The following is a 25289-nucleotide window of genomic DNA, read 5'->3' as shown; positions in this document are numbered from 1 at the left end:
CTTGCATAGAAGAAAAGGAGGCATCAAACTAGGTTTGTTCTGTATTATGAACTTATTGAACAAGCACTCGTAACAGGTAGATTTCTAGCGGTTATAGTAAGGGAAGAATGCTCCATAACCTCAATCTTCTTGACTGACTATAGTATGGATGCCATGAATTAGTGCAGGGTAGAGCCCAACATTATAAGGGCTGGCTACCTATGGTGGTAAGTAGTGGGTTTTTGTTGCGACGTGCCATTCACGTTCCTGAAGAAATTCCATTGCTGTTCCCAGCTCTCTCAGTATCCCCACAACTCTGGTGTTATGCAATATCTTACTTGGTCTGTCAAACATAATTAAATAATACAACCAGTTTTAGTTGCAGTATGATTCATACAAATTGTGTTGTTTTGAGGGACTGTACATTCTCTAGCTTTAGCATTAGTGGATATTATCAAGCATGTTTCAAAGTGTTCAGGTAGACATTGCTTGCTCTTTGGGTTCAGCTTGGACAACAGATAAGCTTTCTGTGTATTTCATCTGCAGCCCAGCCTGCTGTCCTCCATCTCAACTGCTCTTCCTCCAGATCAGGGGTGTAATGGTTGAAAATAGAGTGCTTGATGTGCCGCTAATGGCTGCATCGTCTGGCAGTGTGTAAATGTGTCTTCAAAGAAACGTAGTTGCCAGTTGCTAACCTCCCCCCCCCCCCATCTCTTTTTTTCTTTCTCTTTGTTCCAGACGGTTGATGACGATGCAATTGCAGCGTGAATGAAGCTTGGCGTGGGGAGAGCTGAACGATGCCCAAAGGTGGGGGTTCTAAAACCCCCCAGCTGGACCACTTCCCACTCAACACCGACATGGTGGAAAAGCAGGGTGGGAAGAAGGTAAGGCTGGAAAACCTACACACACACATTGTGCCCGATACCCAATGTTTGTTTACAGCTTGTAATCCCAGTTTCTACTGTTAGTCTTTGAAACCTGACACTCGACCACTACTGATAAACAACTAAAAAAAATTGCAAGGCTTCACAAAGGGACACGAAGAAAATGTTGAGCTAAAATAAATAAGAAGGATTTTTTTTTTCAACCTGGAGGCCTGGGAACAAGTCCTACCACAGAAATTATCTGTCTTAAATGTTTACCAGTTTTAGTGACTTCGTTTTGTGGTTAAACCGGCTCTGTGACCTCTGTGTGATGAAGGCAAGCATTATGAAAGTTTTGCAGTGATTGTGGTGTCGTCTTTATAAATGATTTAAAGTTAAGTCTGGCTTGGATGTGCTCCTACGTTTAATATTTCTAAGTTGCCAGAACTATGACTTCTAGCAATCAGTATCAAAGGGGACCATCAGTGGACCCTGAAGTAAACAAACATGCCTCCATTTTAAATGTTACCTCAAATTCAAATGTAAAGCTGAATCAATTTCACATTCCTATATCTATATTTTCCAAAGATGGCTACTTGATTTTGAATTCCAAGTGAATAAAATGTTCTAACTGTGCTAAGTATTTCCTAGCTGTGACAGGCCCACCTTAATCCACAGTTACATAAGTGACTCTTGCATAATAGATTCTTGGAAACCAGTGGTCGCAAAGAATGCAGTGTTAGTGCCTTTGAGATCCAGGCTAAAACAAAGCTGAGTTTCTCAGGCAGATTGAGAGGCACCCTTTGGATTTATACGGCCTTGTTTGCCTGTTGAAACGTATTCAGTCTTGAATTGCAGGCTTTGAAAGCAGCGTCCCCTGAGTTAGACACAGGTACAGTCATGTTGTTTGCAGTGGAATAAAGTCTGGGGCGCAGCTTGATGATGTCATGGTGTGTGCCAACTGTTCAGCTAACAGGAGGCGGAGAGAGGAGAGGTACAGCTTATGCAGGCATGGATTTACAGCCCTCTGCAAAGGATTGCATCAGACTCTGGCATGGAGGGAGGGATGAAGCACACAGGGGTGGGTGGAGAACGGAGTGAGACGAAAGAAGCAGGCATTGCTAGGAGACGATTTAAACAGGGTGTCTTCTGGAGGCAGATATGAGCTAAATAGATTTTACTGTGCATTAAAAACATAGCTATACTGTAAAGGATGTAAGCTTTGGTGATTAGAAAAATAACTGCATTTTATGTATCAAGAAATACCCCTTCTGAGTCTCATGTTCCTGCTTAGATGTGCTGTATCTTCGCTGATGCACAGACAGACAGACAGACAGAGAGAGAGAGGAAGAGGGAGAGAGATGGGGAGATCAGCTAACTGTGGCTGACACTGTTTGTCTCTACTGTACCATGACATCATAGTCTTGTGACTGGGGCAGGGCAGTGGGAGGAGCTCAAAGTGTTGACACATAATGGAAAACCTGCCCTGGGGATAGAGGGAGATGAGAAGGGGACGGAGTGTAGGACAGAGAAATGAAGTGCAATAAAATATACGTTACATCTAGCCTGCGCCTGCATCTCCATAATGAGACAGTAAACCCTCTGTATATGAACCATGCTGATTCTTTTTCAAAAGGCCTTAACCTCACAACACAACCCAGTTTGGACCGAGCAATTCCTCAAATACATCCGGGATTCTGAGCCCAGTGAATCCTTGGCTGGTTGAAATTCCCTTTTCACTCAGTATTTATTCCTGGAATGTTTTGTGATTTATTTTTGAAATATATTAAATGTGTCAATGTTTGTCTAATCGACAAGGTGAAGAGAATGTCTCAGATTTAGAATCATTAAATGTACAGCTCTGGTTGATAGTGTGGTAAAGTCAACAGACTCTATTTGTAGCATACATGCTCTCCCTTAAGTATTAGAAATCCAGTTGTTCCTAACGTCTTGGCAATATTTGAATGGAGCCATAATACAAATAAAGTACTTTTTTAATTGCTTATCTGCACCTTTATAAAATAAAAATAACGCATCAATTGCGTATTTGTTGTTTAGTTCTTTTTTAGTAGAACCTTAAGTGCTTTGGATTTCTGGCTTTGTGGCAAGAATAAATGGCAAAAGAAATAACTTTGAGCGCTAGTAACTTAATCGAATAATGTTATCACTAGAATAATTAACAATAACAACACCAGGCTTTTGCACTGCCTTTTCAGCTCTAACTTTTGGAATGCTGCCGGTCACTATCGGATTCCTATACAACAAAGAATCTAGTTGAACAAACACAAGTGTTCGCATCTGTTGATAACAGACACACTTGGGCTTGTGATTGTTTCCAGCAGCTGTAGACCACAAAGCCGCGTCGGCGTAGCCTCCTCTCGGTGCGCCTGGCTCTTTGTGCTGGAATCTAGGAGGAAACTAGATGGAACAGTTTTCCTCTGCAAAGCCCATAATAGCTCAAAGTCTCTGAGCTGAGAACAGGCCTTCAGTAAATACAGGAGGAGACCGCTGGGTCCACAGATAGCTTATAGTTGACCGAGTGTATGGCCTGTGTCTCTTTCCAATGTCTTTTCTTTCTAGCCATAAAAAAGTAAATATTTAAATGACAGTGCTGACAATGATTTTCTTTTACAGGATAAAGTGTTGTCAAACAAGACCCCCAAATTGGATCGCAGTGATGGGGTCAAAGAGATGAAAGAAAAGGCCCCTAAAAGGAAGCTGCCCTTTACTGCTGGAGCTAATGGAGACCATAAAGATTCTGACTCAGGTAAGAGATTATTTGGATGCATTATTATGTGACAAGTGCCACTCCATGTGACTTTGAAGTGGTAATCAAAAGAGGAAGGCTTGCAGGAAATAGTTGGGCGGGCTCTGTGAAAGGGGGGTTGGGGTTTTTGAAGTGGAAGGGCCCCCCAAGTGTTATCTTCCAGTCAGTTGTGTTGGTGTCAGAACCCAGGAAACTGTTCTTACAGTCACAGTGTAAAAGCAGAGGAAGACCACACAAAATCATGATCCAATGAAGTGGGAGTTTGTACCTCGGTCTGACCAGGACCGGCTTTTGGTAAGGATCCAGCTTTTTGCTTTCTTTAATTAGGTAGAGAAGGACTACTGCTCATGCTTGTTGTCTTTGGGCTTTAAGGGTTCAGGGTTTAGCTTGCTGATAATGGTCCAACTCAGAGGCTTTGGCCACAGCCTTCATCATCATCAGCAGTGGCTCAATTGGTTTATGTTCAGTGATTAGACTTAAAAAAAGAGTACAAAGCTAAATGTGTGCATGTTGTAACAGATGACTTAGAGTAAGATTGTCCATGTTATTTGTAGACACAGGGGTTGTGTGTAATGTCTTTGTAGCTCAAGGGACTTCTAAATAAGTGGAACGTTTGATTGAGAAGCTGGAACTTGTTTCTACAATAATATGCTGATTGGCACTCTTGGGTACTCATTACCTTTTTCATGATTACATTTATGTTGCAAGATTGTTGGGTTTACTGTTTCTTAAAGTGTGATATATATAGTTCTCATTAGATGCTTTGGTACTTCTACGAAACAGATCTTAACCATCCCCCAACCCCAATAGGGGGAGGTGTGAACTCTCACCTGCTTGACATTTGATTGGGATTGGCTGCCTGGTTTTCTAGTCCTTGAACACAATCCTCTTTATTTTTGACAAACTGTAGAAACCATGAAGTTTCCAGGTATGATTCCACTGCACAATTCCCACAGTTGGTACAAACACTTTACCAGCATCCGTCTGTCGTTCTGCATTTATGTATTCCATCCTATCAGCACATTTGTTTTCCTGCACCACTTATACCAAAGCAAAGTCCTTGTATGTGTAAACTTACTTGGTAATAAAACTGATTCTGATCTAGCCTTATAGTTGAGGGTTTATTGAAGTCAGTTTGCTTGGTATTTATTCCTATTTATGGGTGTTGGTCAGGACTTTTGTTCCCACGTATGCTTTTCACCTGTATACTGAGTTGTTTCTGCATATCTGTGTATCATAGTCTGACTTTGTTTCTTGGCCCTTCAAGTTTTGACCTGGTTTGGTTTGGTCTGGTTTGGTCTTACATCTATGACACTTCACAGCCCCCCCTCCCCCCATTCTAACCATCCAAAGTTCCTCTGTGGCTTGGGCTGATATTGATGACTATTGGGAATTGTATCGTATTGTTTACAATGATTCAATCCTATTTTGCTTTCGTTGATTACCTTATTATATGTCTTAGCTGTATTTTTTGGAGTTGTGTTCAAAACTAGTGTTCCAAATTGTATTCTGATGAATACCACAAATATCTGAAGGATGGACTCTAGCCCAAGTTTGGGAGGAATAGGATTGCATTTCACTGCAATGAAATGTTTATAATGGCAGGCCGAGCCATTGCTGTAATGCCTATGTTGTTTGTATACATGGCTATCAACTCTGCCTCTAATTAACATGCACATGCAAGTTGCCTGCAAAGTGTTTACAAACGTTGCAATATCTCTCAGTGGGGGTCTGCACAGCACTCTGCAGGTCATGCAAGTTAATCAAAGGTCTCAAACCTTCAATGCTCATCCATTCATTTGCAGAATTGCCAAGCCTCCCTTGACCGCCTCTGAAGAGCACTAGACAGCAGCATTCCTCATTCCTGAGGTCATCCTCCTTTCCTCCATCTCCTCACCACCGCTATCCACGGCCACAGCAGTCAGAGTTTAGGGATAGATGGTAGAACAGTCTTGTCAGATTGAAACTGTTTCCATACAAAGGGTAATTCTGAAAGAGTTTTAGGTTGTTTTGTAAAGAACCCCATCCTAACTGAAGTTCCAATACTAGAGGAAAATAACCCTTTTGTTCGTTTGTTTGATGCCCTTTTTTTCCTCGTCTCCTGTTGGTTGGCAAATAAAGTGAAAAATATAAATCATCATACTTATGAGGCGTGAGATAAAAAGAGCTTCACTTCATTCTCTTACCTCATGCTGTCAATGAACACTTGAACTGTGTTTGACAAACAGTTTTGTTGTTGCTGACAAGTTGTATTGTGCTGAATGGAGTTGATTACCGTAATCTATTGGATAATGAAAAGAAGGTTTATTTGGAACCAATCTAAATGCAGATGGTGTTTTTATAGGCCTTACATAATCTAATCTATTGCCACTTTAAATGTTGGGATGCGCTGCAGTGTTACATGATCAACATTGTTATTCAATTGTGTTTTTGGTCGACCCAGCAATATGATGGGGTCTATTTAAACTATTTTTAACGACTAATCCATTAGTTAGTAATAGAAATACTTGGTTTGCTGCACTTGCAGTTAACTGCAAGGGGAAAATGAATTCCTGCATTGCTGCCTTAAGTGGATCTATTGATTATGTACTTATGCATGCAGCATTGGGATTTGCTATAACTACATTCAAAATTAGCTATCACAGAAAAGGTGACAGAATGCCTTCCCAACATTAGCGCCGCTCCTTTCATTATGCTGTCTGAGCCTACATTATATTTTCCATTCTGAAAAACATATTTTTATATTGATTGTGAAATGTTTTTTTGGTGTGTAATAGTCCAATGAATATAAAATACTCATACATACTGTCCAAACAAATGTATCCCGTTTGCTGTTGTATTGGTTGCTCTTCTTGTGTCTTTGGATTTGCAGCTTACTCTGATGTGCTCCATCTGAGTCACCTTTTTTTTTTTTTTAAACCTTCTAAGATATTAATTGTAATTGCATCATTGCCTTTGTCTGTGGGTCAGTTGGGCAAGACAGTAATGACGGTCGGGTTTTTGAACGATGAAGGAAGGCGCGAGCTGAGCCATGTAGGTTACAAAAGGAGATAGAAGCTTGCACAGATCCTCTGCCCACAAATGTTACTTCTGGCAGGTTATTACACAGATATCTGTCTTTCTGTCTCCCAGACTCATATAGGCTCTGAACAAAACCTAAAAAAAGAAACCTAAACTGAATATATCTATATGTGACAATCATAGTCAAGCGTATTGTTCACCCCACTAGGTTGATACTTAGTCTGTCTTGCTCAATACAAAGCATTGACAAACATCCTGTTGGCCACTTCCTGCTTCTTCTCCCTTAACTTCCTGTTTATGCAGTTTTTATTAGTCCCCAAACATAATATTGTTTCACTCTTAACGTGCTGCATTCAAACCTACCTGGGCAGACTGGTTTGAGAGGTTCTTCTGGTCGTGGAGTTGTGTTGAACAACTGAACCAGACAGTCTTTGTTAGGCAATAGCCAACATGGTCCTATTGTCTGCCTGCCATATCATAATCTCCCTCTATTGTTAGCAGGCATTTATGTTTGATGTGGTCTCCTCCCCTGGCTGAGGTAGGCAGTCTATTCATGACTATCCCATCCTACCTTTCCTTTTTTTAAATTCTCCTTCTCTCTTATCTTGTTAGTCAAGTTTCAAGCTGTAAGGAGAGTAAGGTTTCAACCCTGTCTGTAAGCTGAGTTATATCATCTTACCGAGATACATAAAAGCCCTAAAAGGGTTCCCAAAATAGACATTTAAAAGAAATACGCACTGAAGTAGCAGGCACATTATGTTGTGTTATTGTTTGTTCATTTTTCTTATTCAATAATTCACGATAATGATGATCCATAGTAAGTTTACATTGGAGAAAGTCAAGATTAATCCACCCAACTTTACTATTTGGTTCTGTGCGTATCATCTGCTTTGTAAACAATACATTTTGTATTTAGCTTGGTCCCATTATCTTTACCATCCTGTTAATTAAAATGACACATCTGTACTGGCAGGAGCCTCTTGCTGGGTAAAGAATGTGACATTTTATACTGGTTTAGTTTATATACCTGCTCCAAGTGCACCATGTCTGCCACAAGCAGGCCGTTTGCTGCCAATGATGATGAATCTTGTATAAGAGGCTCTGCCTGTGCGTGTCGTTTAGTAGCAGTGCTCTACATGTGTGCATCAGGGTAATAACCGCCTTCCTGGTTCCCAATCTTGTAAACATAGCCTGGAAAAGCTAGCGTAGCACTTTCTCTTTCCTGCTGCTCAAAAGAACATGTTTGGACTGCTTCTGTGGTCCCTGCTGTTAAAAGTCCTGGCTGAAGGAATGTGTCTAAATGGCAAATGCTTTGAGAATTTGAGAGTGTATCAAAGAGGGGTGGGGGCACATTAGCTCTAAGTGTTCACAGATGTTAGTGAAAGTTCATCTGCTCTGTACAGTCTGTGGAAAGATATTTTCCTGGAAAGCCTTAAGCCACCGGAAGTGTGAGCCGCCATGCTTCCTTCTTGCCTTGTTTACTTGCGAGCTTGTGGCCTTGAGCAATGCAGCCTGTCTTGGAATGAAAAGGTCCAAAATAAATGAAGCCTCCCCACAATAGCATTGTCTCTATACATGCAGATTAGAAATGTCTTTCTTTGTGGTAGGAGTCTGAATTGTTGAGTGGTTTCCCAGTGATGAAGTGTCACAGTCATGTGTAGCTTTACCCTTTTGTAAGGGTCATCACATGGTATGTTGCCACTGAAAATAATTACTGGGTGTGTCTTTGTGGAGCAGCTGCTTTTGTCCAGTAGCCCCGTGTCTCCAGTAAGCCTGGCAGGCACGCAGGCAGGCATGTGGTGACCTTGGCAAGGCCATGTTGAATTGAAATGTAAACCAACTATTTCGTAATAACCAAGGGTCTGCCAAGTCACACCCTCTTTCCTCGCTTCCCTTTCGGACTGCTTGGCTTTGAAACAGACAGACAGCCGTAAACATAACGAATGTTGGCCCCTCCCTTCCTCAGGGGCAGCTGGGTAATAACACAAATGTCACCCCTGATACCAGCAAATGTGTTATTAGTTTTTTAGACCCTGGTTGCTGTTTTTGTGCATGGTCAATGTGTTATTAATTTGTTTGTTTTGTTGGTAGGAAAAAAAGGCAATGGTCTTGTTTATAAAGTTGTTTTGTTTTTATTGAAAAGATGCTATGACTTGGCAAAATTATTATAATTTACGTGCATATTCTTTTTAATATTCATAACAAGACAGAGATAGAGCAAACTTTTACTCAAAACAATGAACAATTATTGAATTTGTAGGTTTGGGTATAACACTTATTACATAAAAATATTCCCCCTTCACAAGATTTAACCATTTTAATGTGTTTGTGTGTGCTTGAATGAATGTGTCTTTAAGTGCAGGCAAACATTTGTGTCTATGCAGCCCATAAAATTAATTCTGCTTCTCTCCTCTTCCTGTCGTTACAGAGAAACCAGGTCCAGAGCGGAAGCGCATTAAAAAGGAGCCCACCAACACCCGGAAGGCGGGCTTGCCGTTTGGAATGGGGATGCCAGGGATCCGGGCCGGGTACCCCCTCTCTGAGCGGCAGCAGGTGGCCTTGCTCATGCAAATGACAGCTGAGGAGTCCGTCAACAGTCCAGGTGCGTGCTTATCATGGAGGCCACGTCTTCTGTGGATGTGTGGCAGACAAGAAAAGGGGGGACGAGGGGAGCTTTTTAGACAGTGTTTGTGTTTGTGAGAGAGCAATGATGTTGACCTTTAATAGAGAGAGGTTGATTGGTTTTTGTTTATCGTTTAGATGTTGTCTGCTATTTAGTTTGTTTTGTTTTTGCCACATCGTAATCATATCCTGGCTCTGGAGCAGACCTTCCGCTTTTATTTAAAGCTAGTTATACAAACGTATTCACATGGATTCTCATTACATCTGTTATGTCAGTAATAAAGTGGTTGTTTAGTTTTAGCAGCTGTATCTGTTACATATTCGTTCATCTCCATCAGTGAAATCTTTTTTTTAGTACAGCATGGGGCCGCTAAGGAAATGAAACTCTCCTGTTGGTATTGCTTTAATCTGGAACTAATAGTGCAATCTCAGCCTCTGAGTCAAATCACAGCAGACTTCCAAATGCAAAAGGCCTGCAACCATTTAGCTTTTGTTTATTTGTTATCCAATATCCTTTCTGCTGTTAGATGATTATTCATAATATTTACTTCCTCTTAAAGTCTTCGCAGGTCGTATATTTATTATTGGTAGACAAATCATTTTGCCGTTAAAGTGTTGGATACATGAAATATCATTATTATTGCAACATTGTACTTCTTCCTAAAATTAGGTCAGAAAGAAACGATGCATAGCTAGTTTTATTTGTGTCATTTCGTTGTTGTATACCTGAAGTCATGGGCTGAGAGTAAGTGAGTGTTTCAAATATACTTTCTAACTAGAGCTGTGCGAACTCAATAATGTGAATGCAATTAAGGCTTTGGTTTAATCTTGTAAATGTGATCAAAAAAGCTCATGTGAAGTAAGACCAAGTACTCTTCTGCTGATTGCTAGATCAAGGTTGCCCCCGTCTGGTTGTAAGCAGTACAAATAAACTGTTATTCATTTTAGCAGTGGGAATAGTAGACCAAAAATAATTAATAATAATAATAGCAAATTCTTATTCCACAAGATGCCGTTCAAGTGTTGAAATGTGTGTCCATCTCCTACCCACAGACACAACACCAAAGCATCAGTCACAGTCCAATATGGGTCAGAAGGGAACGCCAAACTCTGCATCTAAAACCAAAGACAAAGTGAATAAACGTAATGAGAGAGGAGAGACTCGGCTGCACAGATCAGCAATACGGGGAGAAACACGCCGCATAAAGGAGCTCATCAGCGAGGGAGCTGATGTGAATGTAAAAGACTTTGCAGGTGAGAGGCTCTTTTAATACACTGTCTTATTTATTAATATGTGTATATATTCACTCATATGGTAAAAACACCTCTAACACAGTCATTCGTCTTGTGTTTAGGCTGGACTGCATTGCATGAGGCGTGCAACAGGGGCTATTATGATGTGGCCAAGCAGCTGCTGGCAGCCGGAGCAGAGGTCAACACCAAGGGTCTGGATGATGACACCCCTCTACATGATGCGTCCAACAATGGACATTTCAAGGTAAAATCAAATGCAAAGCCTATTAAAACAGTACTCGTGCACTCAACTTTATTATCCCATTAAAACGCTGGTAGAGAAACAGTTCCCAGTCTCTCTCTTTAAATCACTACCGTGACTGTCAATCAAGCTCATTCATGATGATAGTTGTACATTAATTGTTATAATTAACATAATTTGACCTTTTTAATTTAATATCACAGGTTTATTTGCAATTTATATTACCGTAATCAAATGTTTTCTTTTATTGGTTTCAGGTGGTTAAGCTACTTCTACGGTATGGAGGTGACCCACGTCAAAGCAACAGGAGAGGGGAAACCGCATTGAAAGTTGCCAACTCTCCAACTATGCTGAATCTGTTGCTGGGGAAAGGCACGTACACCTCAAGTGAGGAAAGCTCGTCAGGTATGTATGATTAAATCTAAAAATGAATATGTTTATGGAGCAGTTGCAAATCCGATTGCGTATTGATTGTGCCCTGTCTTTCTACTTTTTACAGAATCTTCAGAAGAGGAAGACGCCCCGTCATTTGCCCCATCCAGCTCTGTCGATGGCAATAACACGGACTCAGAGTTTGAGAAGTTGAAATTGAAAGGAAAAAACGTTGACGCTGCTAAATGCGCTGTCACACCCATCAAAGATGAATACGAATTTGATGAGGATGATGAGGAAGAACGTGTCCCTCCTGTGGATGATAAGCACCTCTTGAAAAAAGAGTTCCGTAAGGAACCGGTCCCGACTAAGGCCAACAGCGTAGCCGCCATACCCAAGAATGAGGTCAAAACCTATTCCAAAAGCAACTCAGTTACACCAAAGAAAACTGTAAGGCGGATCGTCTCTGACAGTAACAGTTCAGACGAGGAGGATAGGACGAGTTTCACGCCCACGCCTACGCCACGGCAACAAGTCACGCAAACAAACACCAAGACTAGAGACTCTGGCAACATGAGCTCTAAACAACAAAAAGACAAAAACAAAGTCAAAAAGAAACGGAAGAAGGAGAGCAAAAATAATGTCAGTAAAGAAGTCAGGGTCGGAAAAGTCAATGACAAATTCTGTACATCTGACTCTGATTGTGCAGATATGGAGAGTGAGGATGATAAGGGTTCAAACAAGGACTCTTCTGCAACGAGCTTTAAAGACTCCCCCGGCTTTAACGCTTCCTCCTCCTCTTCACATGGAAATTCGAACTCTCAGAAACAAGCGCCATCATTAGCAGAACAGCATCCAAAGCAGTGGCGGACAGATGGCTGGAAGACTGTGTCGTCTCCTACATGGTCCGATGTGAGTTCTCTCTCAGATTCAGTCAGAACAAGGCTCTCCAGTGAGTCTGATTACTCTTCTGCTGATTCTAGTGTAGAATCAATAAAACAAGTCAAAAGGAAAGCGCAGGAGAACAAAAAGAAGAATAACAATGTGCACAGTAGCACGGTAGACAAGAAGAATTCTGAGCTCTACAAAAACTCTAATGCGGACAGTGCGGCCTCCAAAACCGATGTCGATGGCAAAGTGCTGAAAAAGCATAAAGTAAAGCACAAGCACAAAGCTAAGGAAAAGGACAAAGCTCCTAGTCTAGTGCTTAATCAAGACATGAATGAGAAATTTGTCAAGAGCTATTCTTTTGATTTTGATGATTCAAGGCAGAAGTCCCTAATTGTTGAGTCAGAATCGCCAGCTGAGAGCAAGGTCAAGTTATCCAAACACGAAAAGGACCACTCCAAAAAGGAAGATAGGCTTTCGAAAATTAAGTCAGAGGATAAAGATTGGTCTTCTGGAAAAGATGTGCACAGAACAGTAAAAGAGGAGAAAAATAAGAAAGCAAAGGACTCCACAAAGGACAAGACAAATAAGGAGGAGAGGGAGAAGCCTGTCAAACCTGACAAGGAGAGAAATGTCAAGGAGAAGGAGAAGCCCAAGGAGGATAAACAAAAGGCTCACAAGGAGGAGAAGAAGAAGAAGTCCAAGGAAAAGTCCTCCTCAAAGGCAGAGAGGAAAGGTGAGCCAAAAGAGGAAAAACATCTAAAGGTGGACAAGGAGAAAAACACCAAGGAGGAGAAGGAGAAATGTAAAAAAGACAAAGCACCGAAAGAAGAGCCAGAGTATGAAGGCTTTGACGTTAACAACCGTTTTCTCAACTTGGACGACACGAAGCTGAGTGCTTCAGATGACCATCATGACAGATGGGGCTCCGAGATGTCCTCTGATTCCTCCCTATACTTAGATGACAGCTGGGATGCTCCCGTCAAAGAATACAAGGAATACAAAGCCAACAACGCAGTTAAACTAATTGTGGAGACTGTTAAGGAAGAGACGAGAAGAAAAGAAAACAAAGTCAAGGACAAGAAATCCGATCACAATGACAAAAGATCAGAGAAAGAAACCACTTCTAAGAAGAAAGAGAAAGACTCAGAAAAGACAAATGAAAAGAAAAAAGACTGGTCAGAAAAACAAAAGTTAAATTCTAGTCACTCGGTTGAAAAAGAGAAGAAGCGGAAGGAGTCCACAGAGACTGTCAAGGACAAAAAAGACAAAGATTCTCTAGAGACCAGTCGAGACCGTAAAGACTCGTATGACTTGGCAAAGGAGAGAAAGGACATTAAAATCAAGCAGGAATCTATTAGGGATGAATATGGCAATGATACCTTCTTCAAAGAAGTTGAGGCTGTCGGTAAATCGTGTGATGTCCGAGAAAGAAACCATTCTGGAAAGGAGAAAGAAAAGAAGGGCGATGGAATAGAAAAGCGCGAAAAGACAAAAGCTGACAAGCACAAAGACAAAACAAAAGACAGAGGAGCTGATCAGGAAAAGGAGAAGAGTGAGAAAATCTCTGTAGAAAAAACTGTCAAGGAAAAGGACTCAGACCGGGGCACCAAAGACAAGAAGGAAGGAGTTAAAGACAAACACAAGGAGTCTCATGGCAAAGACAAAGATCGAAAGATGTCTTTAGAACAGACAAAGGACAAGAAAGAGAAGGCCTCTCAAGACAAACATGCTGATAGGGAGAAGGATTTCTTAGAGGTTAAGAAAGAGGAAAGAAAACCTGAGAAAACCCGGGAGAAAGCTTGGTACAAGATAGCTGACATCTTCACGGACGAAAGTGATGATGATGAGGAGGACAGCTACACTGGTTCTGTGGCCCTTGTGCCTGACCCCATCAGAAAAGACTCAACACCTGATCAGGATGAACCGGATCTCTTGCCTTCAGAAAAAATGAGAAAATCATCCATAGAAGCTAAACACAACACAGAAAAGACAAAAGATAAGGAACACAAAGAAAAGAAGAAAGAAAAGGCCACATTTGACACGGGCAAAGAAAGAAAAGGCTCATTAGAGAAACACAACAAAGACAAGAAAGATTGTGTAGAGATCAAACATAAGGAGAGAAAAGACAGAAGTTCAGTGGACTCCAACCAAGAGAAGAAAAATAAGCAGAAGCTTCTGGACAAAAGGGACACCAGTGAGGAAAAGACAAAGACCAAATATAAAGACAAGCTGGAGCATACGAAGGAAAGGAAGCCCTCAAAGAGCAGTGGTGAGAATGAGAAGTCCCTGTTAGAGAAACTGGAGGAGGAAGCTATGAATGACTACAAGGAGGACTCTAATGACAAACACAGTGAAATCTCCTCAGATAGTTTCACTGACCGAGGTCATGAGCCAGTCCTTGCCACTTACTATGACGCCATCAGCCTCACGGATGTGTCCGAGGACAGGAGAGACTCTCTGTCCATATCTACACCACAGGACAAGTTTAGAGAGAAAGAAAGGCATCGACATTCCTCTTCTTCTTCGTCCAAGAAAAGCCACGACAAGGAGAAAGACAAGATCAAGAAGGACAAAGGAGACAAACGTGACAAGACAGAGGAGATCAGAGAGTCCTTCAACCGCAGGGAGAGTCTACCTTTTGAGAAAGAGCCCATGCCTCTTGAAGCAGACCCTTACACTTTTCCATATGGAAGTAAGGGAGACGGTGAAGATGACTTTGATAAAACATTGGAGTTTGAAAAAGAGATGTCCAAAAAGGACAAAGACAAAACAACTGCTGTCATTAGTGACAGGACAAAGGACAAAAAGAAAAAGGAGAAACATAAAGAAAAGGTAAAGGAGGACAAAACTAAGTACATTGATGGCTCTGCGTCTTTGAAGCACTCCAAAGAGGATGTGAAGGCAGGGGTAAAAGACAGTCCACAGGTCACCGTGCTAAAAGAAAGGACAAAAGAAGAGAGTCCAAAATGTGACGGCAAAAAAGACAGGAGTCGGGATACATTGGAGAAAGACACCAGAATGGACCACAGTAAATTGAAGACTAAGGATGAAAATGAAAAGCTCCCCCAGTCCAAAGAAACACTGAGGAAAGATAACCGCCCCCGTGAGAAACTGTTGGTGGATGGGGATTACCAAATGACCAGCTTTGGTCAGATGTTGAGTCTAAAAGACCAGGAGATTGAAGAGCGCCACAAGAGACATAAAGAAAGGATGAAGCAGATGGAGAAACTCAGACCCAAGTCAGGGGACCCTAAACTCAAGGACAAGACCAAGTCCACAGAGGAAGTACGGAAAAACCGCACTGAGCTCTCATCAAAGAAGTCCAACAGTGTGGAGTCTGGTCTTAAAGAGAAGAAGCTGAAGGATGTGGGTGTCCCGGCCCAAACTATGTCCCCAAGCAGGAAGTTCCAGCCTACTGAATGTCCAAACTCAAAGGACTGGCTGACTGATCCCCAAACGAAGGAGGAGAACCTTCCAGCTTCTCCCAGGTCAGATCAAAACAGGCCAACTGGTGTTCCCACACCAACATCTGTCATCTCCTGCCCCAGCTTTGAGGAAGTGATGCAGACTCCACGCACCCCATCATGTAGTGCAGAGGATTACCCTGACATCATGTTGGATGGGCTAGACTGCCAGAACTCCTCAGCTATGACTATGTCAATGAATGCCTGCTCTCCTTCCTTCTTTGAAAGGTATTTACAATTCTGCAGAATGACTGTTTTTGTCATTTTAACTCTTGCTATCTGATGAAAGGGAAATATATTCTAATGTTGTGTTTTATCTTTTGTCCACCCAGCAGGTACTCTAACTCCCAGAGTTTCCAGGAGGGCACATGTCCAACCCCTGCGAAGAACCTCCAGCTGCCACTTGTCAGCCGCTCTGCATCCTCTGACGTCCGCAGGCCTCTCGAGGATGAGTTCAAGGCTGAGGCTGACAAGTTCCTTCGGCAGGAGAGTGATCCAGCAGCTGACTTTGATCCGTCATCTTCCTCTCAAACTCTAGATGACAAATCTGCAACCGTAGATGGACTGGATTGCATGCCATCTCCTTACTTTTCCCCAATTAGGATGATGTCCCCTGAGCAGGAGCCAGCTCTTCAAACGTTAGATGTGGAAGCACCAACTCTTTCGAGCACAGAGGGCAATGAACACTTTCCTGACAGTGTGTACAACAGTTTCTTGCCCAAACCCTCCACACCAGTTCACAGGCCGGACCCCCAGGAGCCCTGCTTCGACATTGCTGCACCACCAACCCCAGCTCCTGCTGCATTGCCGCCCCTGGACATCGATGACATCTCTGAACCTCACAACAATGAGCCTAACCTGGTCCTGTCAGATCTTCCCCCTGTCACCGAAGAACAGGAGGAGGAGGAGGGGGAGGAGGAGGAGGGGGAGGAGGAGGAGGAGGAGGAAGATGAGGAGGAGGAAGAGGAGGAGGAGGAGGAGGAAGAAGAAGAAGAAGAGGAGGACTTTGAGGATGAAGGTGATCTGGATGACAGAGCTGATTTAGAGCCCTCTGCAGTGGATGAGCCAGAGCCAATAAGGAAGCCTTGTGCCTTCTCCTCTCCAGTTCAGGACCCTCTCAGGAAGAGCTGGCCTGCACTGTCTCCAGAGCAGCAAGAACTGCAGCCCTCCCCCATACACGCTGCACCCAACCATGGAGAGAACTGTTTTGATCACAGCATGGGTTGGAATGCTGAAATGGACCTCAAATCTCCCCACAGGACATATGGGGAGATTGAGGCTGCTGTCTCCAAAATAACCAGTCCATACCATTCTGACAGCGAGATGCAACACCTATCTGGACTCCCCTCTGTCACTCCCCCCTATGCTACCTGGAATAGGTGGCACAAAGAGGACCAAGAGGACGCAGAAGACCCAGAAGACCCAGAAGACCCAGAGCACCCAGAAGACCCAGAGCACCCAGAAGACCCAGAGCACCCAGAAGACCCAGAGGTCCTAGAGGTCCCAGAGGACCCAGAGGACCCAGAGGACTTAGAGGACTTAGAGGACTTTGATGAACAGAAGGAAGCTGTGGCTGACATCCCTTCTCCAGAGATGCCTGACACAGCTACTGATGAGGAAAACAGCTTTTTAAACACCTCATCATCCTCCAATCGGCTGGAGTCTTTCTTCCAGGACTGTAACAAGCCTAGTATAGAGGAAAGTCACGAGATGGAGCCTGTATCAACTGAGTCAACCTGTGAAGAACCAGTGAGCAGACAGACTACGCTCAGCTTCAGTGCTGCCACTGAAAGCCTCATGGCTCCAGTTGTTGCCCCTGAGCCTGTGGTGCCCTGGGCAGACCCTTTCTCTGCGGTTGCAGACGAACTGGATGACCTGGGACCATTTTCCTTGCCTGACTTGCCTCTACCAGACAAGTCGGAAGAAGCAGAGAGAGAATCCAGAGACCCTGAACCATCCGACCACAACAAGATTGCGACGAGCCACATAAGACATACTAGTACAGAAAGAGATGACCCTGACATAATGGTGGTTGACTTACCTAACCTTGCTAAGAGTTCATGCCCTGCTGTAGACCTAGAGTTAGCAGAACCTAGAGGACAAGATTTGGTTGAACCCTCCGTACATGCCAACTTCCAGCAAGAGTTGCACCCCGAGTCTCAGAGTGTTTTTGTCAACAACTCTCTATCTCTGACACAGCCACAGGGCAGCATGTTAGAAGGGAAAGAACCGTATGGAGTGCCTGATGAATCCGATGAACCCAGTATGTTGTATTCGTCAGTGAAATCGGATGCCAGTCAGCAACATCACATCCAGATCCACTCCCTCACTGAGTCGTTGCAGTTGCCCATGGATACAGTCTCCGCTCTCCAGTCAGAGGTGAGACAGGATGAGATGCCTGAGCCCAAAGCGGAATCTGTGTCATGCAGTCCTCTTCCTCAGCTCCCAGTGGCAGTCACCCTCTCCAGCACAGTGGAACTAACAGACATTCAGGAGACCAAGCTAACGCCGGTAACCCTGACCACCGTGTCCACCACTGTAGATACTCCCAAGAAGGTGGATGAAATCCCTCAAAGAATAACCCGCAATCGCGCCAAGAACAATCCCTCTGCTGCTGCTGTTCTCGCTCCTACCTCCAGCATAATAACCTCATCTGCCACTGCAACCCCTGCAACAATCAGTCCAACAGTGACCATAAACCTGACGCTACCGCCCACCTCTGCCTCTTCTTTCCCAGCTCTCAAGAAAGACAAAGAGTCTGTGCTGACTGTCACCTCTGCTCCAACTAATACAACCCAAGCATTGTCTGTACCTACTTCTGTGACAACTCCTGCATCAGTGGTTATCAGTAAGACGACAAAAGGTCGTTCTCTTCCAGTGGAAGACGATGAAACTCAGACCCAGCACCCAAGGAAGAGGAGGTTTCCTCGTTCTTCTGGTCCACAGGTGCAGGTCCAGTTGGTAAACACGACCATGCAGCAGACCAGGGAAATGATTCAACAGACGTTGGCCGTAGTAGTCAACGCCATAAAGCTTGACGTTATCGAGCCCTACCACAGTGATCGCTCCAACCCTTACTTTGAGTACCTGCAGATCAGGAAAAAGATTGAGGAGAAGAGGAAGATTCTGTGCTACATCACCCCACAAGCCCCGCAGTGTTATGCTGAATATGTGACGTACACCGGCTCCTACCTGCTGGATGGCAAGCCCCTCAGCAAGCTTCACATCCCTGTGGTGAGTTATCGTGTATTTCCCCTTTTCCCAAAGCTACTTTTTGACATCAGTAACAAAATTCAAAAGACATATTTGGCAAACTGAAATGTTCAAAGTAGGGGTGCACCGAATGGGAAATTCTTGGCCGAAACCGATACCGAAAATAGGAAACAGTTGGCCGAAAACCGAATGCCGAAAGGCCGAAAATGATTAATAGAAATATATATATATATATAAAGTATACATTTTTTACCAATGTTGTTCAGCTAGCTGATTATGGAAAAAGACATGATTATGGCAAAACTTAACTTAAATAATAATCACTATTATGGGTCCATAAAACATTTATTCAGCACTTTTGAATGCATACAGTACATTAATTCCAAGTCAAGTGCATTTTCTTTTCTCTGTAGGATAACTACAACAAAGTGCATTCAGAACAAAGCCAAGGTGCTTTAAAACTGCATAAACATCTAGGCCAGTAGGCCTACAACAAAATAGTGTAAATAAAGACTGTAACAGCCAGGCCTTCAACAACAACAAATGCACCTATAAACTTGGTAACCTAACGTGTTGTTGTGATGACGTAATCAAAACGCGGCGACAAGCACGGCGCGCGACCATGCTCGCGGCTGGCTCACAGCCACCATGTCTGCTGATTTGAGATATTTCAAAATATCAGAGAAAGAGACGCGGATTGCAATTTGTAAAACGTGTTCAGCTGACATTTCTCGAGGGGGTGGAACTGCAAAGACTTTCACCACTTCGGGATTACTCCACCACTTGAAATCAAAACACCCGGACAAATATGCGGAGTATGATCAACGTAACCCTGTTCTCTGACATTCAGTGATATTTTTTCGGTGTTAAAACCCTTTTTAACCATTTTCGGCCGATAATTTTCGGTGGCCGAATATTCGGTGCATCCCTAGTTCAAAGCTTGTTTTTTACTGTTTGCTGTAATAGATGTCAGTAATTTGATATTAATGTGATATGTATGCTCTCCAGATTGCCCCACCGCCATCGCTGTCAGAACCTCTGAAGGAGCTCTTCAGACAACAGGAAGCAGTGAGAGGGAAGCTCAGGTTACAGCATAGCATAGAGCGGGTAAGGAATAAATGTTCTACACTCTCTATCCTGAATTTGCTCATTTCTCACTCCTTGTTATACATACATCAACACAATTATGTACACTGAAGAACTTTGACTAGAAATTCAAGAGAAATCTGCATACACCTTACTCCTTGGTTGGGCCAGAGGGAATGCAGATACTGATCTATGTAATCTCTCACTCATTAGGAGACAACCATTTATGTGACATATGTAGCAGTTTTTTATCCATAAATATGTAACCCACTCACCAGCCCACTGATTAATATATGAATATTATTACACTTCAAGTATTTATATTCTTTCTGTCTTTGCTTGCTGTTCACAGGAGAAGCTGATTGTTTCGTGTGAGCAGGAGGTGCTAAGGGTCCACTGCCGAGCAGCCAGGACAATAGCCAATCAGGTTGTGCCCTTCAGCGCCTGCACCATGCTGTTGGACTCTGAAGTATACAATATGCCATCAGATACCCTGGTAGGAAGATATTCAAATATACACCTCAAGTTAAATATAACCATTTTTATTATAGATGGCAAATCATAACTAAAATCATTCATTAACTTGACTACTTGATGTTTGTTTTCAGGGTGATGAGAACAAATCTGTCAGAGATCGCTTCAACGCTCGTCAGTTCATTTCCTGGATCCAAGATGTGGATGATAAATATGACCGCATGAAGGTACATTTCAGCACTCCACTGTGATTTTAAACAGCTCAGTTAAAAGTATTGAATCGTACCATAATGTCGTGTCTGTATGCCAAGTAAATTTACACTTTCTTTTTTGAATTTCTCCTTTCCCAGACGTGTCTGTTGATGCGGCAACAGCACGAGGCAGCCGCCCTGAACGCAGTGCAAAGGATGGAGTGGCAGTTGAAGGTCCAGGAGCTGGACCCAGCGGTGCACAAGTCCCTCTGTGTCAACGAAGTGCCGTCCTTCTACGTGCCAATGGTCGATGTTAACGACGACTTTGTCCTGCTGCCTGCATGACACACCTCTACTCACAGATTAAAAGCAAACTTTGTCTGAATACTCCTCTCAAAGAGACTTCGTTGAACAAAACGAATGGAAAGGGCTAGTAAGTTTGAAAGAGGATTTAGACAGGAAACAATTATATTCTATAGAAAAAGAGTAAAGCTGAAAAACTTGCTCTTGATTCCCTTCCGTGAAGAAGGAAACATGTTTTTACTGGGGTAAAGAAAACACACAACTTGCACTTTTATCCTCAAAGTTTTTACGCTTTTGTTTGATCAGAGTGTGAGAAGCAGAAACCGTTTTTGCTTCGAGGCTCTGTCATCGGGACACGACTCCTCAGTGCTCAGTTTTGGTGAGAGGGGGGATAGAGATATATTTTCTGCATTCTTTTTTGGTCCCTGCTTCAATAGCCCCACCACTGGGAGGAGGTGTCGGAGAGGAGCTCTCCCAACAGCGTGGTGCCTGTCCTGAGGGAGAACTGAGGAGAAGCCTCCCCTGTTGATCCAGGGCTCCTGATGGGACACGAGAACTAGACCTGAGTCCGGCGCTGACCCCCGTGAAGTCATGGTGCATCGTGTGGATCCCTGATATAAGACAGCTGGGGTGGACAGACCAGGGAAGATGTGGCCTACTGCTGATGGTTTTTGGGGCGATAAGAGCATATACCCAGAGGGCGCCCTCTTCCCACACGGCACATGGCCCGTATCACACCGGGGCCACAGAGCCTGCAGCAGGCTGGGTACCGCAGAGGGAGATGTGTCAGGGCCCAGTGTCTGAGAGGAAGAGACTGACCCTGCAGCCTCTCAGCCGGGCTACTCGGAGGAGGAAAGGCATCGCTCTCTGAGGAAAGACCGGAGTGTTCCTCAGCCATCCTGCTTGTTCCAAAACAAACACATCAGACCGCCCATGGACTGCAAAAAACACCACAGGACAACCAGAAGAAACAAACATAACGAATGTTGAGATTCAAAGTGACTATTGAGAAATTGTGCTTTGACAGGAGGAGAGAAATATTGTTTTTGTCTATTTCTTTACTTGGGCATTTCATTGTTTCTGAGGAAGTGACTTGAAACACTACAGAGCCAATATTAGTTTAATGGAAAAAAAACAAAAAAAATTGAAAAAAAAGTTGTATTCAGTAAATTATGTACAGTTTTTATATTCGTTAACCAATGTATTCTTGCTGCCTTCTAGATAATTTATTTTGCCACACATTACTGCACAGTTGTAAATAACCTATGTACTGTATTATCACTCAGTTAAGTGTAAAGAAAAAACATAAAAGAAATAAAAATTATCTTTTTATGTACAGTTCACTTTTGGGCAGCACTTTCCCTCCCCTCATATCCATGGGCCAAAATGTGTACACGGTTCTGTCAGTATTTGAAAGACCCCAGTGCACAGTTGTATGATCCCATCTCTAGATTCAGTCCTGGCTTCAGTAGGGAAACCCCCCTGGACCACCACAACCCACAGATAGCTGACAGAGAACATTCTGGATTAAACAAGCCTCCCACAGGCCAACCACCACATAGTCCCTCAGATGTAGCAGAATAGTTGTTGAGGATTTATTTAAAGAATAGACAGAGGATTATTATTCATTGCTTTACTACACAATTATATCTGAAAAAATTCGAACCAAGAAAATGCCTTTTTTCAGTGAAAAAAAATGTACTCATTGTTGGGCAAAATCACATATATACATACATTTATATATGGGTGGGATGAAAGTGAGCGAGATGACATTAAAGAGCAAAACCCATAATGTTAAGGTAGAATGGTTTCCAATTTAATTTACCTTCTTTTTAATTTACCAAAAATTGGACTGAAGTCATGAATAAGCATCACAAATAACCATTGTCACTGAAACCAACAGGACGCAGGTCTTTCAGCACTTTGTACGTTTTCTGTTCTCCTAGCTTGTCAGCTTTCACATTGAATAGACTGAAGACAGCCATTGAGAGGTCTTAATCCATACTGACGACACATTGTTTGTCAGTCCGGTTCTTTTTGTCCAAGGACAGCTTTTTTTTGTTGCTGTTCCGAGTGTAGCCACTGGATGGCGTCAGTTTGTCAGACCACTCATCAGTGTAATTGGCTTTGCATCAAACCTTTGGCCTGAATAGGTGTTTTAAAATATATTGACATTTTATTACAGCGTCTAAGGAGATAATTTCCCAAATAGGAATACAATACAACACGTTAAAATAACACTTGGCTTAATCATTGGCTTAATCATTTTTTATCAATGTTTACCTTTACTCCACAAGGGGTTTGTCTCACCAGGGATTTTAAATGTAAAGTTACTTCTTCATATTTGTCTGTTGTTGTATGGCCCAAGCAGACATTTACAACAATTAAAATCTCAGAATTCAACAAGAAAATGGAAAGACATTAACACAAACTATAGGAAGGGTAATATAGCAAAATGCTGAATAGACCTTTTGTCCTAATTCAGAATCCCAGTTAAAATGTTGATTTGTGATGACTTGCATTGATTCTCTATTTTTAAGTTGGTCATGGTTTGGCAAAGCTTTCCTGACCTACCGAGTAGACTTCCTGTCTGTGTGCGTGAGCTGCTCGTTTATCCTGATGGCAATATTACCTGAAACGTTTTAAGTTATTTACACACTGTCAGTCAGTATAGCTGTGTATGGTATGTCTAGTCAAGTGCAATGGTTGTTGCTATTACACTGTGCAGACAAGGTGGCTAGATGTATAGTCCTGGATATTTTTGAGAGATACACACATCCCGGTTTGGTATACATAGAATTACATATTTGGATACAAATAGCCAGAACGTTGGTTTTTAAACCCCTGTTTGTCATATTTCTTGTTTTTAATTTGTGGTTTGATTCTTTCACAGTTTTGGGGGACAAGGTTTAAGGGTGTCGTTTGTTCACAGAATCCTTGTGTTTTTTTGAGTTCATTGTATGTAGTTCTGAATGTTGTTGTGTTTATCTTAGGGGTTTTTGTTCCTGTATAAAGCATAAACACCAGTGGCATGTCAATCACGTTGCTTATCGAGCAGAATGTATACCGTTTCTATGCCCTGACCGACCACACCCTCACTATTGTTTACAAGACATAAAGCGGGATTTCCGTTTCATGTGACACCTTTTTTGACGGTTTAAGCCCTGCCTTTGATTTTATTTCTGTAATCAGTCATTTATTTGAACCACGAAGGCTTGAAATGGTGATGATTGACACAACTGACAGGCGATTCCTCCCCCTGTCTGCGGTACACCGCTGCACCGAGCAATAGACTAAACACATCCATCCGCAATGATTCTCCAAAGTGAATATTTAAATAACTAAAAGTGATTTCTGGATAAATTGAATACCAACATAAATCAGTTCTCTAATGCACAGTAGAGCACTTGGCCGTGGTGATAGAGATGCTAGCCTGACCCCACCTCAGTCGGCAACATATTACCTCTACTCTCACATTCACTCATAATGTATATGTTTGATTTGTTATTTGTTTCTTACTGGACGTAAATATACATAATTGCTATTTTTTCATTCTATAGAATCACGATTTCAAGCCTTTTTTTCTAGTTTTTTGTTTGTTCCTTTTTGATTAAAACCCAGACTGTAGCTATTTCTTTGTTCATTTTTTAGAGTGGAAAATGACTAATAAAAATCATGGAGAACTACTCTTTAAATGGTGAGAAATAACCTATTTATTATCTTTTCTTTTTCTTTTTCTGACACCTGTGGTATGTTTTGAGTTGAAGTTGGTCTCCGCTGTGTAAATTTTCCTCCTTGTAATGCGTGAAAGAGACATACTGTACATAGCTCTGTAAATAAAACCTCCCAGGACGTTTTGCACCCTCCTCTTTGTACTAGTCTGAAAAATTGCGTAGAATGTGGGGTTCTAACAGCAACGAGCTGCGTGCGCTTGCTGCAGGTGATTATGATGTAACAATGTAACATTTTTTTATTTGTACAATGTAGTTTATTTGTGTACATATTGTTGGAGCAGCTAAGAGGGGGGAGGGGGGTACACGAGGGGGGTTGTTGATGCTATCGTCAGTGCTGTAACAGAAATCCAGTACTTTCACCTCTAGCTGTTGTTGATTTCCTGCAAAAAAGAAAGAAATAGAAAAAAATAAAAATGTGAGAAACTGAAAATGAGGATGGATGAGGAAAAAAAAAGACTAAAACTGAAAAGTAAAAATTCTAAATTGTTATTTTCTACAGTTGCATGTACAGAGAGCGCGAGAACTGCTGTTGTTCCTCAGAGATTATGTTCGTTAATAAAACTTTGAAATATTACCTGCCGTGCTCTGGTTCTTGATTTTGCGGTTCCGTTGTGTGTCATGATGTAAAAGGCTAAAACCACAAAAGACTATTATCTTGCAAGAAAAAAATAGGTGACAATAAAAAGTATATCCTTTTTTCAAAATGAATCTAACTAATAACATTCATGTTATGACCAACCAAGTTGCTATGGTTCTCCAAGAGACAGGTTTCTATTGATTGCAGGATGAGGTATTTTCAGTGTTTCACAATCCG

General features: G+C 42.4%; 1 protein-coding gene across 2 annotated transcripts in view; it reads left to right on the top strand.

Annotated features, from left to right (window-relative positions):
• Positions 1-25049, top strand: part of ankrd11 (ankyrin repeat domain 11) — a 105752-nt gene extending 80703 nt beyond the window's left edge. The window contains exons 3-14 of one of the 2 annotated variants that reach the window (XM_079664052.1): positions 718-863; positions 3477-3609; positions 9059-9232; positions 10306-10506; positions 10608-10750; positions 11005-11152; positions 11247-15702; positions 15810-18708; positions 19696-19794; positions 20126-20269; positions 20382-20474; positions 20598-25049. In XM_079664052.1, coding sequence (XP_079520178.1) covers positions 777-863; positions 3477-3609; positions 9059-9232; positions 10306-10506; positions 10608-10750; positions 11005-11152; positions 11247-15702; positions 15810-18708; positions 19696-19794; positions 20126-20269; positions 20382-20474; positions 20598-20783 — 8763 coding nt within the window. In that variant the 5' untranslated portion in view covers positions 718-776 and the 3' untranslated portion in view covers positions 20784-25049. Of the gene's footprint in view, positions 1-717; positions 864-3476; positions 3610-9058; positions 9233-10305; positions 10507-10607; positions 10751-11004; positions 11153-11246; positions 15703-15806; positions 18709-19695; positions 19795-20125; positions 20270-20381; positions 20475-20597 lie in introns of both variants that reach the window. The other variant, XM_079664051.1, reaches the window with a different exon arrangement.
• The last annotated feature ends 240 nt before the right edge of the window (positions 25050-25289 follow it).

This window comes from Notothenia rossii (genome assembly GCF_949606895.1).
Source record: "Notothenia rossii genome assembly, chromosome: 2".
In the NCBI taxonomy this organism is placed as follows: Eukaryota; Metazoa; Chordata; class Actinopteri; order Perciformes; family Nototheniidae; genus Notothenia; species Notothenia rossii.
Note: the sequence above shows the minus strand (reverse complement) of the source record. Positions and strands in the feature narration are given on the sequence as shown.